General features: G+C 36.1%; 1 protein-coding gene across 3 annotated transcripts in view; it reads right to left on the reverse strand.

The window, feature by feature from the left end:
* Positions 1 to 17,142, reverse strand: part of ATR (ATR serine/threonine kinase) — a 129,784-nt gene that overhangs the window by 14,013 nt on the left and 98,629 nt on the right. For 2 of the 3 annotated variants that reach the window (XM_003826518.4, XM_055110577.2), the window contains 5 exons: positions 6,547 to 6,644; positions 5,798 to 6,030; positions 4,396 to 4,530; positions 2,781 to 2,990; positions 1,555 to 1,698 (listed from right to left, as the gene is read on the reverse strand). In XM_003826518.4, coding sequence (XP_003826566.2) covers positions 1,555 to 1,698; positions 2,781 to 2,990; positions 4,396 to 4,530; positions 5,798 to 6,030; positions 6,547 to 6,644 — 820 coding nt within the window. The remainder of the gene's footprint in view (positions 1 to 1,554; positions 1,699 to 2,780; positions 2,991 to 4,395; positions 4,531 to 5,797; positions 6,031 to 6,546; positions 6,645 to 17,142) is intronic. The other variant, XM_063602589.1, reaches the window with a different exon arrangement.

Below are 17,142 nucleotides of genomic sequence, written 5' to 3' on the forward strand. Positions count from 1 at the left end.
ACCACCATGCCTGGCTAATTTTTGTATTTTTAGTAGAGAAAGGTTTTTGCCATGTTGGCCAGGCTGGTCTCGAACTACTGGCCTCAAGTGATCTGCCCGCCTCAGCTGGGATTACAGGCATGAGCCACCACACCCAGCCCAAATAATATGTTAAAATAAAAAATAATCCTCCTTTTCATATTGCTTTTGAAATAGCTTTTTAATGTGGTATTAATTTTTAAATTACTTTTGGTTAAACCAAGCAGACTATAACTTCTTTTTTTAAAAAACAAACTCATCTACTGCTATATCTTTTCTATGCTAAAGATCTATGACTTTAAAATGTGGGAAGGCAATGAGAAGAAGGGAGAAAAAGCTTGTAGAAAAATAATAAAGTTTCATCTTTCCACAGTATGGATCAATTTTTACCAATGGAAAAAGACATACACTATGCATTTACAAATACCTGGTTACAGAATAATTCAAAATACATAAAACCATACATTTATAATAACCCTTTAATAAGATTCCTCATATCATCTTTGAGATAGAAATCAAATACCAACAGAACTGAAAAAATGCTAATGATTACCTTTTATTTATCTATTTATTTATTTATAAGAGTCAGGGTCTTGGCTCTGTCATCTGGGCTAGAGTGCAGTGGCATGATCATAGCTCACTGTAGCCTCAAACTCCTGGGCTCAAACAATCCTCCTGCCTCAGCCTCCTTAGTAGCTGGGACTACAGGCATGTGCCACCATGCCTGGCTAATTTTTTTTATTTTTTGTAGAGACAGGGTTTCACTATATAGGCCAGGCTGGTCTCAAACTCTTGGCCTCAAGTGGTCCTCTTTCCTGGGCCTCCCAAACTGTTAGGCTTACAGGTATGAGCCACTGCACCCAGCCTATTTATCTTTTGATAAATATATTAACACAATAGCCAAAAGGTAGAAGCATCCAAATGTCCATCACTGGATAAATAGATAAATAAAATGTGGATGGAAAACAATAGACTATTATTCAGCTTAAAGAGGGAGAAAATTCTAACACATGCTATAAAATGAATGAACTTTGAATAATGCCAAGTGATTTAAGCCAGTCATAAAAGGAGAAATACTGCACTTATATGAGGTACCTCAAATGGTTAAATTAATGGAGACAAAGTAAATGGTGGCTGCTGGAGGCTGAGGGGAAGGGAAATAGGAAGTTAATTGTTTCATAGACACAGAGTTCCAATTTGGGAAGATGAAAAAAGTTTTGGAGAGGGATGGTGGTGATGGTTGTACAACAATGTGAATGTACTTAATGCCACTGAACAATATACTTCAAAAACTGTCAAATGTTAAGTTTTATGTATGTACATTTTATCTCAATAAAAAAATTAAGTGAAAATGAAAAAGACTTTATATTTCATTCCTGCTTTTTAAGAGTGATCTGTTTGTATACTAAAATGCCTATATCAGATTGATAGTAATTATAGCAACTCTGAAATAAAAGCAATCTGGTTTTATAATAGTCAAAATTTTTTTTTAAATAAAAAATAAATAAATAAAATAAAAGCAAACTATCTCCCAACCTTATTAATCAAGGAATTGAATTCCATTAGTCTACAATCCTTTCTCAGGTCATCTTTTGGCTTACACATCATGATGTAGAACTTTCCATCTGAGCCTTTTAAAGAAATCTTCTTTGGTTTCTGAAGAGAAGCAAGAATTTCCACCTAAAAGATGATGAGTTATATATGAATTAGGGCCAAAAATTTCTGTGTAAATGTCTATATATTATAAACCTTGAGTTATGTTAAAAAAAAAGAATATTACCAGCTATATTATGTAGTGAATTTGTATTTTAAAAATCTTTTATTTTAATTATCTATGACCTATGAAAAGAATGACTGTCTATGAACAGAAACATTTTCACCCATTAAAAATAGCTATGACATAAAAAGATTACTTCATCGCCAATAAGAGTACTTACATATTCAAATTTAGACACCCCCCTTCAAAGCAGTCAAAATGTTTAAAAGATTTTTGAAACATCTTTTCAGGATCTTTCTGCGGAGCCTGAGACTCTGTTTTTCAAGCTTTATCAATTAAAAGTAATTTGATTTTTGAAAAAACAAACTCCTTCAAAATTAAGTGTACCTAATGAAGTGAGTAAATAAGATGAATAATACTGCTTAAATTAAAAACAAAGCATAGACTGGGTACAGTGGCTCATGTTTGTTATACTAACACTTGGGAAGGCTGAGCAGGAGAATGGCTTGAGCCTAGGAGTTCAAGACTAGCCTGGGCAACATGACGAAACCCCGTATCTACAAAAAATTTAAAAAATTAGCTGGGCATGGTGACATGCACCTGTAGTCCCTGCTACTCAGGAGGCTGAGGTGAGCAAATTGCTTGAGCCTAAGAGGCAGAGGTTGCAGTGAGCTGAGATCGCACCACTGTATTCCATCCAACCCGGGCAACAGAATGAGACCCTGTTTCCAAAAAAAAAAAAAAAAAAAAAGAAAAGAAAAATCAAATTGTGAAAAAATAAAGATTATAGTCATACTAAAACAACAGGAGCATTTGAAAAATCAAAACGTTACGGTGAATGTGAATCATGAATCAGAACTTTTTTTAATCACTGAATTTTTTTTGCCATCAGTACAAATGAGTTTAGTTTTACTCTTCTGTATTTCCAATTATTTTTCTTCACAAATAAGATTCACGTAGATTTTGTGAAATACACTTTTTATCTTAATTTGAAGTTTTTAACAACTAAATTTTAAAATCATAGTCATATAAAACTGAAGTTTACCATATCATCAAACCCTGCAATATAGGCCCAATGTCCAGGAAATGGTTCATGGCTAGCATGGTTAGCATGGGTACCCAGAATTGATGGAAGTGTAGGTATCATGACTGATTGTAGAGGAATGAGGATTTCACTAAATGTTGCTTCTTCTACCAGCTTTTTAAGCATTTTAAAATGAGTGCTCATGCTTAATGTGGAACTACTTCCATCAACCTGAAAAAATAAATAGTGCATTTTAATTTGTTTTTACCTTAAATTCCACTATAACAAAAATTTCACTTTTACAATATTTTGATTACAAAGGTTCAGCAGTCTGTGGTTTTCTAAGTATTTCCTAATCATCCCATTTTAACCTCTGTCATTTACCTCATTAATAATAGTACCTACATCATAGGATTGTTTAATGATTAAAGGAGAGAGTAGAGGCCTATAATCTATTATCAAATATTAGAAAATCCAAACAGCTCTGTAAATTAAACTCTCACTGAAGAAACAGTTATGTGTTTGATTATGGGATACTCCAACAGGTTACCCTCAGTGGAAATATCAAATATTAAATATGCACTAAAATCTTAAAAATCCTAAATTTCTAAGTGTAGCTTGCCACAAAGGTTTCAGATAAAGAACTGGAAACCTGTACATGTAAAGCACTTACAACAGTGTTAGTGTTTTAATAAATGTTGGCCACCATAACACTGTTTTTGATAATGTCAAGTGCATCAGAGGTCAAATGGGATTAATGGAGATAATAAATGCAGATTACCCTTTTGAGATGTTTATTGATAAAGGAAAGGTGAGAAATAGTCTGTATCTTTTCATCTATAAACACTGATGGACTCTGAATATTTGTCCAGTGAAGTCTAGCTATGTACCTTATTAAAGAACTTCTCTCTCCCTCCTTATAACCACCCCCACCTCCCACTTTTATCTTTCCTATACATCCTTGGGGGTTTTCCTCTAATACTTAGGTAGAATTATGGGGTTACTCCTGTAACCATGTTCCTACTTTAGTCACAAATCTACTGAAAAAAGTACTTATTACTCTAGATAACCATCTGCTTAGTTCCCTAAAAGACTGTAAGCACCTCAGGCATGAGAATAGATTTTATTCATCTTGTTTCCCTTAGCATAGTGCTTGTCCCCTCATAGGCACTGAAATGTGTACTAAAAGAATGAAAAGCAAAACCCCAACCGTCTTCCCTATCATAAGTGTAGTTTAATAATGTATATGAATTTTGAAAGTTTAAAGATATGATATAATCATAGACTACCATAAGTAACTTAGAATATTTTACATACTTATATTTTTATGGCTTATTTCATATTCTCTACTAAAAATTGCTGAGAAACATGGATATCTACTCTCGGAAAATTCTTAATTCACACTAAGAGGAACTTTTAGAAATATTAGAGGGTATTTGGAAGTAAGATGTATTAGAAATATTAAAAACTGCTTTATTAAGACAAATCATACATAATTAAAATATATAATACATTTTGATATATGTGTACACCTATAGTTAGAATTTTAATTTAATTAATCAAATGAAAAAATCTGCTCAAATTATATACATAATTACCCAACATCAGTTTATAAGCACTAAGATTATGATAGTACCGGTTTATTGCACAATTCTAGAAGCTTATCTGTTAGGCGAGTTGCATCTCCAACAAACTTCTCTAAGGATTTTTTCATATGAATAGCTTTATTGAGGATTTCCTTGCATCTGTTCACACGCATGGGATAAGATGACTGTCATAAAAAAGAGTTAAATGTCATAAAAAAGAGTTTATACAGGATTTTTAAAAGATAAATTTTTTGCTTGACAAAAAACTTAAAAAGTATTCATGATGAGAGTTTATATGATACAAATTTTCTGAAAATTTATTTGGCAATGCTATCAAGAGCCATACAAATGTTGCCACCCTATAACTTTGTGAATTATAAAGTTATAGGGATCTGCCCTGGAGAAATAATTACAAGTGAGAATAAACATAGACATATCTAGATGTGTTACAATTGCAAGAAAAATAGAAATAACCTTAATGATTAACTAAACAGTTAAATAAGTTATTGAAGGCTATTTTTTAGAATTTTATATATTAAAATTATATCTTCAAATTATATTTAATAACATGGAAACAATAAAGTGCAAAATATGAAATTGTACGGCAACATAATTAAATTTAGTGTTAAAATATGCTAGAAAATATACAAATAAAATTACATCAAAACATTAATGAATGGCCCAAGGTGTGAATTTTAATTTTTGTTTTATGTCTCTGCATTGTCTAAATTCTCCAAACATTTACTTATTACATATAGTGACCAACATATGAATTCCCATTAATGATGCAATAACGGTTTTTTAGTATTAATAATTCAGGTACTGGCGGGGCACGATAGCTCATGCCTGTAATTCCAGCACTTTGGGAGGCCAAAGCAGAAAGATCACTTGAGCCCAAGAGTTTGAGCCCAGCCTGAGCAACACAGCAAGATCCCATCTCTACAAAAAGAATTTAAAAATTAACTGTACATGGTGACACACCCCTATCATCCTAGCTACTGGGAAGCTGAGGCAAGAGGATCACTTGAACCCAGGACTTTGAGGCTGCACTGAGCTATGATCCCACCACTGCATTCCAGCCTGGGCAACAGAGAAAGATCCTGTTTCTTAAGGGAAAAAAATAAAAATTCAGGTAGTTTGGATTAAAATATTTGTGAAAACATAGGTAACCATTTTGCATCAAGCATTAACTGTTTACTAGACTTCATAAAGAAAACACATGCTGAATTATTTGATCTTAAACATACTAGTTACTTCATTTCATATGGTAAATATATCCAAATATTAAGATATAATGCTATAAATTTCTCTCTTTAAAAAAATATTTAAAATTACTAATCTAATACAGGAGAGACGCCCTGGAACTTGTATCTACATATTAGTATTACATAATCAAGTTCATATAAAATGGTAAAAGATCTTTTCATATAAAAAGGTAAAAGACCCTTTTACCTTTGACACAGCTGTCATCATCCACATTGCTTGTTGAGGATAGGCTAGAAATACTTTGGCTATTATTTCCATCAAGACAACAAAAACTTCATCGTGAGAATGACAAATTCGAGAGATCAATTGTGAAAAAGCAGTCAAAAATTGATATGGAGCTAAATAGTTTGTATGCTCTGTGATAACCTTGTTTATTTTACCCAAATCATTCCTCATTTGTACACGATCGGAGCGGCCAGCTGGGGGAAGAAATAAGTTTAAAAAACAGTAAAGGAAAGAGAAAAATCAGTATATCAGTTCATTTCACAGAAGAAAAATTTTGTTTTAAAAATAGCTTTAAAGTATGTTATTCCCAGGCCCAAGGTTAGGTCACTTGCCAATTTGTGAAAAGATAGTTGTCTCTGTCCAACCAGAAAAAATATTTAGAGCCATTCAAAAACCCAAGGGACATTAATTTTCACTATCCATTTTAATTTTTAGGGTAAATTATTTGGCTAAAACTAACACATCTTAATATGTGTTAGGTTCATTAAGAAATAATCAGATTTGTATTTGTGGCCCTGAATTAAAACTACTTTAAAACTCTATGATTTGTCTTTCCTTTTTAACATTTAGTATCTTATTCACACTTACATAATATCTTAATTATCAAATTCATTCCAAGCTTCTAGGAAATTAGACTGTCCAGCCAAATCTGACTTTATACCAAAGTTATAATTCCTAGTCCTTTAAAACTTTTACGTGAAGAGTTATACCTTTTTCCCATTCATATGCCTTTGTACCATAATCAAGCCATAGAGTTAACATTCGTGGCATTGACTGATATATGAACTGATTTCCATATTGTAGAGATCTGCAATTATATAGACAAGAAACACTATTAGCATAGCTGTCATTTTTATATTATACGAATTAAAATTTAAAGATTCAAACTACCACATACCGTTTTCACAAAAATTATGGTATCAATATTTCTTCCTAGAAGTTATTTTTGACTCCTCTGTCTCCTTTTTACCTCACTTAGTTCTACATTCCCTGTACCAAAAACATGTACATACTGTATGTTTCCACTTACAGTATACAGAATTTGTACATTATACAAATTCTGCTCTAATCAAAGTCTATCAATACTTCTTTCAATTTTTCCTTAGGATCTCTGTGCCTTCATTTGCATTCTTTGGCCATAAGCCTAGGTTAGGTCCAATCATTCTATTTCTGGGAAATTATAATAACTTGGTCACCCTAAATCCATATTTCTACCCTTCAGTAAATTCCAGACTAACATTCCTGAAATTCTGGCTTTATCATGCTCTCCCCTTATTAAAAAACAGGAATCAATACCTACATATTAAAACTATATAAATGATTCTGCCTGGGATTCAAACATTCAGAATCTTTTATCTCCATAATTTTCCAATCTTAGCATCTTGCCACTCACCAGTATATATCTTCCATCAGGTCTAGTTTCTGCACCATCCTACAAACCAACCACTCAACGCTGTTTCTGGTAAAATTTGTGAGAAGTTAAAGTTCTCTCCTTCTTGAATTTTTTAGGGGCCTGGACATCAGTTTATTTTCAAAAGAAATTTTATTGTGGTAAAACATACATAACATAAAATTTACCATCACAACCATTTTTAAGTGTACAGTTCAGTGTTATATTAATATGGTTGTACATTCACATTGTTGCGTAATCATCACCACCATTCCCCCTCCAGAACTTTTTTCATCTTCCCAAATTGGAACCTCGTACCTATTAAACAGTAACTTCCCATCTCCTTCCCCACCCAGTCTCTGGCAACCACCATTGTACTTTCTGTCTTCATGAATTTGACCATTGAAGGTACTTCATATAAGTGGAAACATACACTATTTGTCCTTTTTGTGACTGGCTTATTTCACTTAGCATAATGTCCTCGAGGTTCATCCATGTTGTACCATATGTCAGAATTTCCTTCCTTTTTAAAGCAGAATAATATTCCATTGTGTCTACATCACATTTTGCTGATCAATTAATCTCCCAATGAACTCTTGCACTGCTTTCATGTTTTAGCTATTGTGAATAATGTTGCTATGAACATGAATGTACAGATATCTTTTTGAGACCCATAGAGACAGTTTAATGACATAGAATTGCATTTACCATTCTACAACTATAGAAGAAGTGGGGACTTTCTTTTCCCCTTCTTATTTTGTCAAGATTAATTTAACCAGAAATTAGGAGAGCTAGCAGGTTTTTTTAAAGGTGCACAACATAATGTTTTTGTTTTTAAACATTTCATTTATTTATTTAAATCGACAAATAAAAATTGTGTATATTCATTGTGCACATGTTTTGAAACATGTATACATTGTGGAAGAGCTAAACCAAGCTAACTCACGCATGCTAATTATTTCACATATTTATTTTGTTGTGGAATAAAATCTATTCTCAGCAATTTTCAATACAAAACATTTGTTAACTATAGTGACCATGTTGTAGAGTAGATCTCTTTAACTTATTCCTTCTATTTAACTGAAGTTTTATGTCCTTTGACCAACATCTCCCCAACTCCTCACTACTCCAACCCCTGGTAATCACCATTCTACTCTCTAGTTCTATGAGTTCAACATTTTTAGATTCTACATATAAGTAAGATCATTCAGTATTAATCTTTCTGTGCCAGGCTTACTTCACTTAGAATAATCTCCAGGTTCATCCATCTTCTCATAAATAACAGGATTCCTTCTTTTTTAAGCCTGAATAGTATTCCATTGTGTGTGTGTGTGTGTGTGTGTGTGTGTGTGTGTGTGTGTATAAGTATACATACATATGCCACATTTTCTTTATTCATTCCCATGTTGATGGACACTTAGTTTGATTCCATAGCTTGGCTGTTGTGAAGATGCTGCAATGAACATGGGAGTGCAGATATCTCTTCAACATATTGATTTAATTTCCTTTAGATATATACCCCATAGTGGGATTGCTAGATCATATGATATTTCTATTTTTAATTTTTAAGGAATCTCCATACTGTTTTCCATAATGGCTCTACTAATTTACCTTCCCACCAACAGTGTATAAGGGTTCCCTTTTCCCCATATCCTCTCCAATGCTTGTTATCTTTTGTCTTTTATATGATAGCCATTCAAACAAGTGTGAGGTGACATCTCATTGTGGTTTTAATTTGCATTTATCTGATGATTAACGATGCCGAACTTTTTTTATATACCTCTGTTGGTCATTTTTACGTCTTCTTTTGAAATATGTCTGCTCAGACCCTTTTCCCATTTTTTTTAATTGGGTAATTTGTTTCCTTTTTTCTATTTTTATTTTTATTTTTTCAGACAGGATCTGGCTCTGTTGCCTGGGCTGGAGTGCAGTGATATGATCCTGGCTCACTGCAACCTCCACTTCCTAGGCTAAAGTGATGCCCCTGCCTCAGCCTCCTGAGCAGCTGGGACTGCAGGTGCATACCACCACACCTGAATAATTTTTGTATTTTTTTGTAGAGATGGGGGTTTCACCATGTTGCCCAGGCTGGTCTTGAACTCCTGGGCTCAAACGATCCATCTGCCTGAGCCTCTCAAAGTGCTGGGATTACATGCATGAGCCACCATGCCTGGCCAGGTGATTTGCTTTCTTACTATTAAGTTGTTTGAGTTCCTTACCTATTTTGGCTATTAACCCCCTATCAGATGTGTGGTTTGCAAATACATTCTCCCATTCTATAGGTTGTCTTTTCACTCTGTTGATTGTTTCCTTGGCTATGCAGAAGTCTTTTGGTTTGTATAATATCATTTGTCTATATTTGCTTTTGTTGGCTGTGCTTTTTGGTTCATATCCAAAAAAGTTATTGCCCAAACCAATGCCATGAACCTTTTCCTCTATGTTTTCTTCTAGTAGTTTTACAGCTTCAGGTCTTACATTTAAGTTTTTAAGCCATTTTGAGTTGATTTTTGTATATGGTGTAAGGTAAGAGTGTAATTCCATTCTATTGCATGTGGACATCCAATTGTCCCAACACCATTTATTGAAGAGACTGTCCTTTCTGCATTGTGGGTTCTTGGCACCTTTGTCAAAGATCAATTGACTGTAAATGCGTGGATTCATTTCTAGGGTCTCTGTTCCACTGGTCTATGTAGCCATTTTAATACTAATGTCATACTGTTTTGATTATTATAGCTTTGTGGTATAATTTTGAAGTCAGGTAGTGTGATGCCGTCAGCTTTACTCTTTTTTTTTTTTTTTAGAGACATAGTCTCAGTCTGTCACCCAGGCTGGAGTGCAATGGCACAATCTCAGCTCACTGTAACCTCCACCTCCCGGGTTCCAGCAACTCTCCTGCCTCAACCTCCTGAGTAGTTAGGATTACAGGTGCATGCCACCATGCCCAGCTAATTTTCTGTATTTTAGTAGAGACGGGGTTTCACCGTGTTGCCCTGGCTGATCTTGAACTACTGAGCTCAGGCAATCCACCCACCTCAGCCTCCCAAAGTGCTATGATTACAGGTGTGAGCCACCACGCCCGGCCAGCTTTGTTCTTGCTCAAGATTTCTTTGGTTATCTGAGGTCTTTTCTAGGTCCATACAAATTTTAGGATTTTTTTTTCTACTTCTGCGAAAAAAGTTATTGGATTTTTTTTTTTTTTTTGAGACTCCCAGCCTGGAGTGCAGAGGCACGATCTTGGTTCACTGTAACCTCTGCCTCCTGGGTTCAAGCAATTCTCCTGCCTCAGCCTCCCTAGTAGCTGGGATTACAGATGTGTGCCATCATGCCTGGCTAATTTTTGTATTTTCAGTAGAGACTGAGTTTCACTATGTTGGCCAGGCTGGTCTCAAACTCCTGACCTCAAGTGATCCACCCGCCTCAGCTTCCCAAAGTGCTGGGATTATGGGTGTGAGCCACTGTGCCCAGCCAGAATTTTTAAACAAAACAAAACAAAAAAAAAAGGAAAGAAAGAAAAAGCTATTGGAATTCTGATAGAAACTACATTGAATCTGTAGATCACTTTGGGCACTATGAACATTTTAATAATATTAATTCTTCCAATACATAAACAGGATATCTTTCCATTTGTTCATGTCTTCTTCAATTTCTTTTCATCAATGTTTTAGAGTTTTCATTGTATAGGTCTTTTGCCTTATATTTACTCCCAAGTATTATATTTTATTTTTGTAGCTACTGTAAATGAGATTGTCTTCTCAATTTATCTGCAAGTACTGTTATTAGTGTATAGAAATGCTACTTACTTTTGTATGTTGCCTTTATATCCTGCAACTTTATTGAATTCATTTATTTGTTCTAATAGTCTTTTATTGGAGTCTTAGGGTTTCAGTATATAAAATCATGTCGTCTGCAAATAGAAAAAAATTGATGACTTCTTTTCCAATTTGGATGCCTTTTATTTATCTCTCTTCTCGAATTGCTATGGCTAGGATTCCTGGTACTATATTGAATATAAGTGGCAAGAGTGGGCATCTTTGTCCTAATCTTAGAGGAAAAGCTTTGAACTTTTCACCACTGAGTATGATGTTATCTTTGGGGTTATCATACATGGTCTTTACTGTGTTGAGGTACATTCCTTCTACACATAATTTTTTTTTTAAAAAAAGTTTGTTTTTTTTTAAAAAGCCTCTTTTATTTTAAAAAACAAAGGAATGAAAAACACAAAATTGGGAATAGTGGTTGCCTCCAGGGATAGAGGGGTGACATAAAGGTTAGACTAGATTAATGGATGTTCATTCTATTATTATGCTTTACAACTTATATACATGTTATGTTTTATATATATATTTTTTTAAATTATACTTTAAGTTCTAGAGTACATGTGCACAACGTGCAGGTTTTTACACATGTATACATGTGCCATGTTGGTGTGCTGCACCCATTAACTCGTCATTTAACATTAGGTATATCTCCTAATGCTATCCCTCCCCCAGCCCCTCACCCCACAACAGGCCCCAGTGTGTGATGTTCCTCTTCCTGTGTCCAAGTGTTCTCATTGTTCAATTCCCACCTATGAGTGAGAACATGCGGTGTTTGGTTTTTCGTCCTTCGATAGTTTGCTGAGAATGATGGTTTCCAGCTTCATCCATGTCCCTACAAAGGACGTGAACTCATCATTTTTTATGGCTGCATAGTATTCCATGGGGTATATGTGCCACATTTTCTTAATCCAGTCTATCATTGCTGGACACTTGGGTTGGTTCCAAGTCTTTGCTATTGTGAATAGTGCCACAATAAACATACATGTGCATCTGTCTTTATAGCAGCATGATTTATAATCCTTTGGGTATATACCCAGTAATGGGATGGCTGGGTCAAATGGTATTTCTAGTTCTAGATCCCCGAGGAATCGCCACAATGACTTCCACAATGGTTGAACTAGTTTACAGTCCCAACAGCAGTGTAAAAGTGTTCCTATTTCTCCACATCCTCTCCAGCACCTTTTGTTTCCTGACTTTTTAATGATCGCCATTCTAACTGGTGTGAGATGGTATCTCATTGTGGTTTTGATTTGCATTTCTCTGATGGCCAGTGATGATGAGCATTTTTTCATGTGTCTGTTGGCTGCATAAATGTCTTCTTTTGAGAAGTGTCTGTTATATCCTTTGCCCACTTTTTGATGGGGTTGGTTTTTTCTTGTAAATTTGTTTGAGTTCTTTGTAGATTCTGGATATTAGCCCTTCATCAGATGAGTAGATTGCAAAAATTTTCTCCCGTTCTGTAGGTTGCCTGTTCACTCTGATGGTAGTTTCTTTTGCTGTGCAGACGCTCTTTAGTTTAATTAGACCCCATTTGTCAATTTTGGCTTTTGTTGCCATTGCTTTTGGTGTTTTAGACATGAAGTCCTTGCCCATGCCTATGTCCCAAATGGTATTGCCTAGGTTTTCTTCTAGGGTTTTTACGGTTTTAGGTCTGACATTTAAGTCTTTAATCCATCTTGAATTAATTTTCACATAAGGTGTAAGGAAGGATCCAGTTTCAGCTTTCTACATACAGCTAGCCAGTTTTCCCAGCACCATTTGTTAAATAGGGAATCCTTTCCCCATTTCTTGTTTTTGTCAGGGTGGTCAAAGATCAGATAGTTGTAGATGTGTGGCATTATTTCTGAGGGCTCTGTTCTGTTCCATTGGTCTATATCTCTGTTTTGGTACCAGTACCATGCTGTTTTGGTTACTGTAGCCTTGTAGTATAGCTTGAAGTCAGGTAGCGTGATGCCTCCAGCTTTGTTCTTTTGGCTTAGAATTGACTTGGCAATGCAGGCTCTTTTTTGGTTTCATATGAACTTTAAAGTAGTTTTTTCCAATTCTGTGAAGAAAGTCATTGGTAGCTTGATGGGGATGGCATTGAATCTATAAATTACCTTGGGCAGTATGGCCATTTTCACGATATTGATTCTTCCTATCCATGAGCATGGAATGTTCTTCCATTTGTTTGTGTCCTCTTTTATTTCCTTGAGCAATGGTTTGTAGTTCTCCTTGAAGAGGTCCTTCACATCCCTTGTAAGTTGGATTCCTAGGTATTTTATTCTCTTTGAAGCAATTGTGAATAGGAGTTCACTCATGATTTGGGTCTCTGTTTGTCTGTTATTGGTGTATAAGTATGCTTGTGATTTTTGCACATTGATTTTGTATCCTGAGACTTTGGTGAAGTTGCTTATCAGCTTAAAGAAATTTGGGGCTGAGATGATGGGGTTTTCTAGATATACAATCATGTCATCTGCAAACAGGGACAATTTGACTTCCTCTTTTCCTAGTTGAATGCCCTTTATTTCTTTCTCCTGTCTGATTGCCCTGGCCAGAACTTCCAACACTATGTTGAATAGGAGTGGTGAGAGAGGGCATCCCTGTCTTATGCCAGTTTTCAAAAGGAATGCTTCCAGTTTTTGCCCATTCAGTATGATATTGGCTGTGAGTCTGTCATAAATAGCTCTTATTATTTTTAGATATGTCCCATCAATACCTAATTTATTGAGAGTTTTTAGCATGAAAGGCTGTTGAATTTTGTCAAAGGCCTTTTCTGCATCTATTGACATAATCATGTGGTTTTTGTCTTTGGTTCTGTTTATAGGATGGATTACATTTATTGATTTGTGTATGTTGAACCAGCCTTACATCCCAGGGATGAAGCCCACTTCATCATGGTGGATAAGCTTTTTGATGTGCTGCTGGATTCGGTTTGCCAGTATTTTATTGAGGATTTTTGCATCAATGTTCATCAGGGATATTGGTTTAAAATTCTCTTTTTTTGTTGTGTCTCTGCCAGGCTTTGGTATCAGGATGATGCTGGCCTCATAAAATGAGTTAGGGAGGATTCCCTCTTTCTCTATTGATTGAAATAGTTTCAGAATGAATGGTACCAGTTCCTCCTTGTACCTCTGGTAGAATTCGGCTGTGAATCCATCTGGTCCTGGACTTTTTTTGGTTCGTAAGCTATTAATTATTGCCTCAATTTCAGAGCCTGTAATTGGTCCATTAAGAGATTCAACTTCTTCCTGGTTTAGTCTTGGGAGGGTGTATGTGTCCAGGAATTTATCCATTTCTTCTAGATTTTCTAGCTTATTTGCATAGAGGTGTTTATAGTATTCTCTGATGGTAGTTTGTATTTCTGTGGGATCGGTGATATCCCCTTTAACATTTTTTATTGCGTCTATTTGATTCTTCTCTCTTTTCTTCTTTATTAGTCTAGCTAGCAGTCTATCAATTTTGTTGATTTTTTCCAAAAACCAGCTCCTGGATTCGTTGATTTTGTGAAGGGTTTTTTGTGTCTCCATCTCCTTCAGCTCTGCTCTGATCTAAGTTATTTCTTGCCTTCTGCCAGCTTTTGAATGTGTTTGCTCTTGCTTTTCTAGTTCTTTTAATTGTGATGTTAGGGTGTCAATTGTAAATCTTTCCTGCTTTCTCTTGTAGGCATTTAGTGCTATAAATTTCCCTTTACACACTGCTTTAAATGTGTCCCAGAGATTCTGGTATGTTGCGTCTTTGTTCTCGTTGGTTTCAAAGAACATCTTTATTTCTGCCTTCATTTCGTTATGTACCCAGTAGTCATTCAGGAGCAGGTTGTTCAGTTCCCATGCAGTTGAGCAGTTTTGATTGAGTTTCTTAATCCTGGGTTCTAGTTTGATTGCACTGTGGTCTGAGAGACAGTTTGTTATAATTTCTGTTCTTTTACATTTGCTGAGGAGTGCTTTACTTCCAACTATGTGGTCAGTTTTGGAATAGGTGTGGTGTGGTGCTGAGAAGAATGTATATTCTGTTGATTTGGGGTGGAGAGTTCTGTAGATGTCTATTAGGTCTGCTTGGGGCAGAGCTGAATTCAATTCCTGGATATTCTTGTTAACCTTCTGTCTCGTTGATCTGTCTAATGTTGACAGTGGGGTGTTAAAGTCTCCCATTATTATTGTGTGCGAGTCTAAGTCTCTTTGTGGGTCTCTTGGACTTGCTTTATGAATCTGGGTGCTCCTGTATTGGGTGCATATATATTTAGGATAGTTAGCTCTTCTTGTTGAATTGATCCCTTTACCATTATGTAATGGCCATCTTTATCTCTTTTGATCTTTGTCGGTTTAAAGTCTGTTTTATCAGAGACTAGGATTGCAACCCCTGCCTTTTTTTGTTTTCCATTTGCTTGGTAGATCTTCCTCCATCCTTTTATTTTGAGCCTATGTGTGTCTCTGCACGTGAGATGGGTCTCCTGAATACAGCACACTGATGGGTCTTGACTCTATCCAATTTGCCAGTCTGTGTCTTTTAACTGGAGCATTTAGCCCATTTACATTTAAGGTTAATATTGTTATGTGTGAATTTGATCCTCTCAGTATGATGTTAGCTGGTTATTTTGCTAGTTAGTTGATGCAGTTTCTTCCTAGCATCGATGGTCTTTACAATTTGGCATGTTTTTGCAGTGGCTGGTACCAATTGTTCCTTTCCATGTTTAGTGCTTCCTTCAGGAGCTCTTTTAGGACAGGCCTGGTGGTGACAAAATCTCTCAGCATTTGCTTGTCTGTAAAGGATTTTATTTCTCCTTCACTTTTGAAGCTTAGTTTGGCTGGATATGAAATTCTGGGTTGAAAATTCTTTTCCTTAAGAATGTTGAATATTGGCCCCCACTCTCTTCTGGCTTGTAGAATTTCTGCCGAGAGATCAGCTGTTAGTCTGATGGGGTTCCCTTTGTGGGTAACCCGACCTTTCTCTCTGGCTGCCCTTAACGTTCGTTCCTTCATTTCAACTTTGGTGAACCTGACAATTATGTGTCTTGGAGTTGCTCTTCTCGAGGAGTATCTTTGTGGCGTTCTCTGTATTTCCTGAATTTGAATGTTGGCCTGCCTTGCTAGGTTGGGGAAGTTCTCCTGGATTATATCCTGCAGAGTGTTTTCCAACTTGTTTCCATTTCCCCGTCACTTTCAGGTACACCAATCAGACATAGATTTGGTCTTTTCACATAGTCCCATATTTCTTGGAGGCTTTGTTCGTTTCTTTTTATTCTTTTTTCTCTAAACTTCTCTTCTTGCTTCATTTCATTCATTTGATCTTCAATCACTGATCCCCTTTCTTCCAGTTGATCGAATCAGCTACTGAAGCTTGTGCATTCGTCACGTAGTTCCTGTGCCATGGTTTTCAGCTCCATCAGGTCCTTTAAGGATTTCTCTGCATTGGTTATTCTAGTCAGCCATTCGTCTAATCTTTTTTCAAGGTTTTTAACTTCTTTGCCATGGGTTCCAACTTCCTCCTTTAGCTCGGAGAAGTTTGATCATCTGAAGCCTTCTTCTCTCAACTCGTCAAAGTCATTCTCTGTCCAGCTTTGTTCCGTTGCTGGTGAGGAGCTGCGTTCCTTTGGAGGAGGAGAGACCCTCTGATTTTTAGAATTTTCAGTTTTTCTGTTCTGTTTTTTCCCCATCTTTGTGGTTTTATCTACCTTTGGTCTTTGATGACAGTGACGTACAGATGCGGTTTTGGTGTGGATGCCCTTTCTGTTTGTTAGTTTTCCTTTTAACAGTCAGGACCCTCAGCTACAGGTCTGTTGGAGTTTGCTGGAGATCCACTCCAGACTCTGTTTGCCTGGGTATCAGCAGCGGAGGCTGCAGAACAGCAAATATTGCTGAACAGCAAATGTTGCTGTCTGATTGTTCCTCTGGAGATTTCGTCTCAAAGGGGTACCCGGCCGTGTGAGGTGTCAGTCTGCCCCTACTGGGGGATGCCTCCCAGTTAGGCTACTCAGGTGTCAGGGACCCACTTGAGGAGGCAGTCTGTCAGTTCTCAGATCTCAAACTCCGTGCTGGGAGAAGCACTACTCTCTTCAAAGCTGTCAGACAGGGACATTTAAGTCTGCAGAGGTTTCTGCTGCCTTTTGTTCCGCTATGCCC

This window comes from Pan paniscus, chromosome 2, assembly GCF_029289425.2.
Source record: "Pan paniscus chromosome 2, NHGRI_mPanPan1-v2.0_pri, whole genome shotgun sequence".
Classification (NCBI taxonomy): Eukaryota; Metazoa; Chordata; class Mammalia; order Primates; family Hominidae; genus Pan; species Pan paniscus.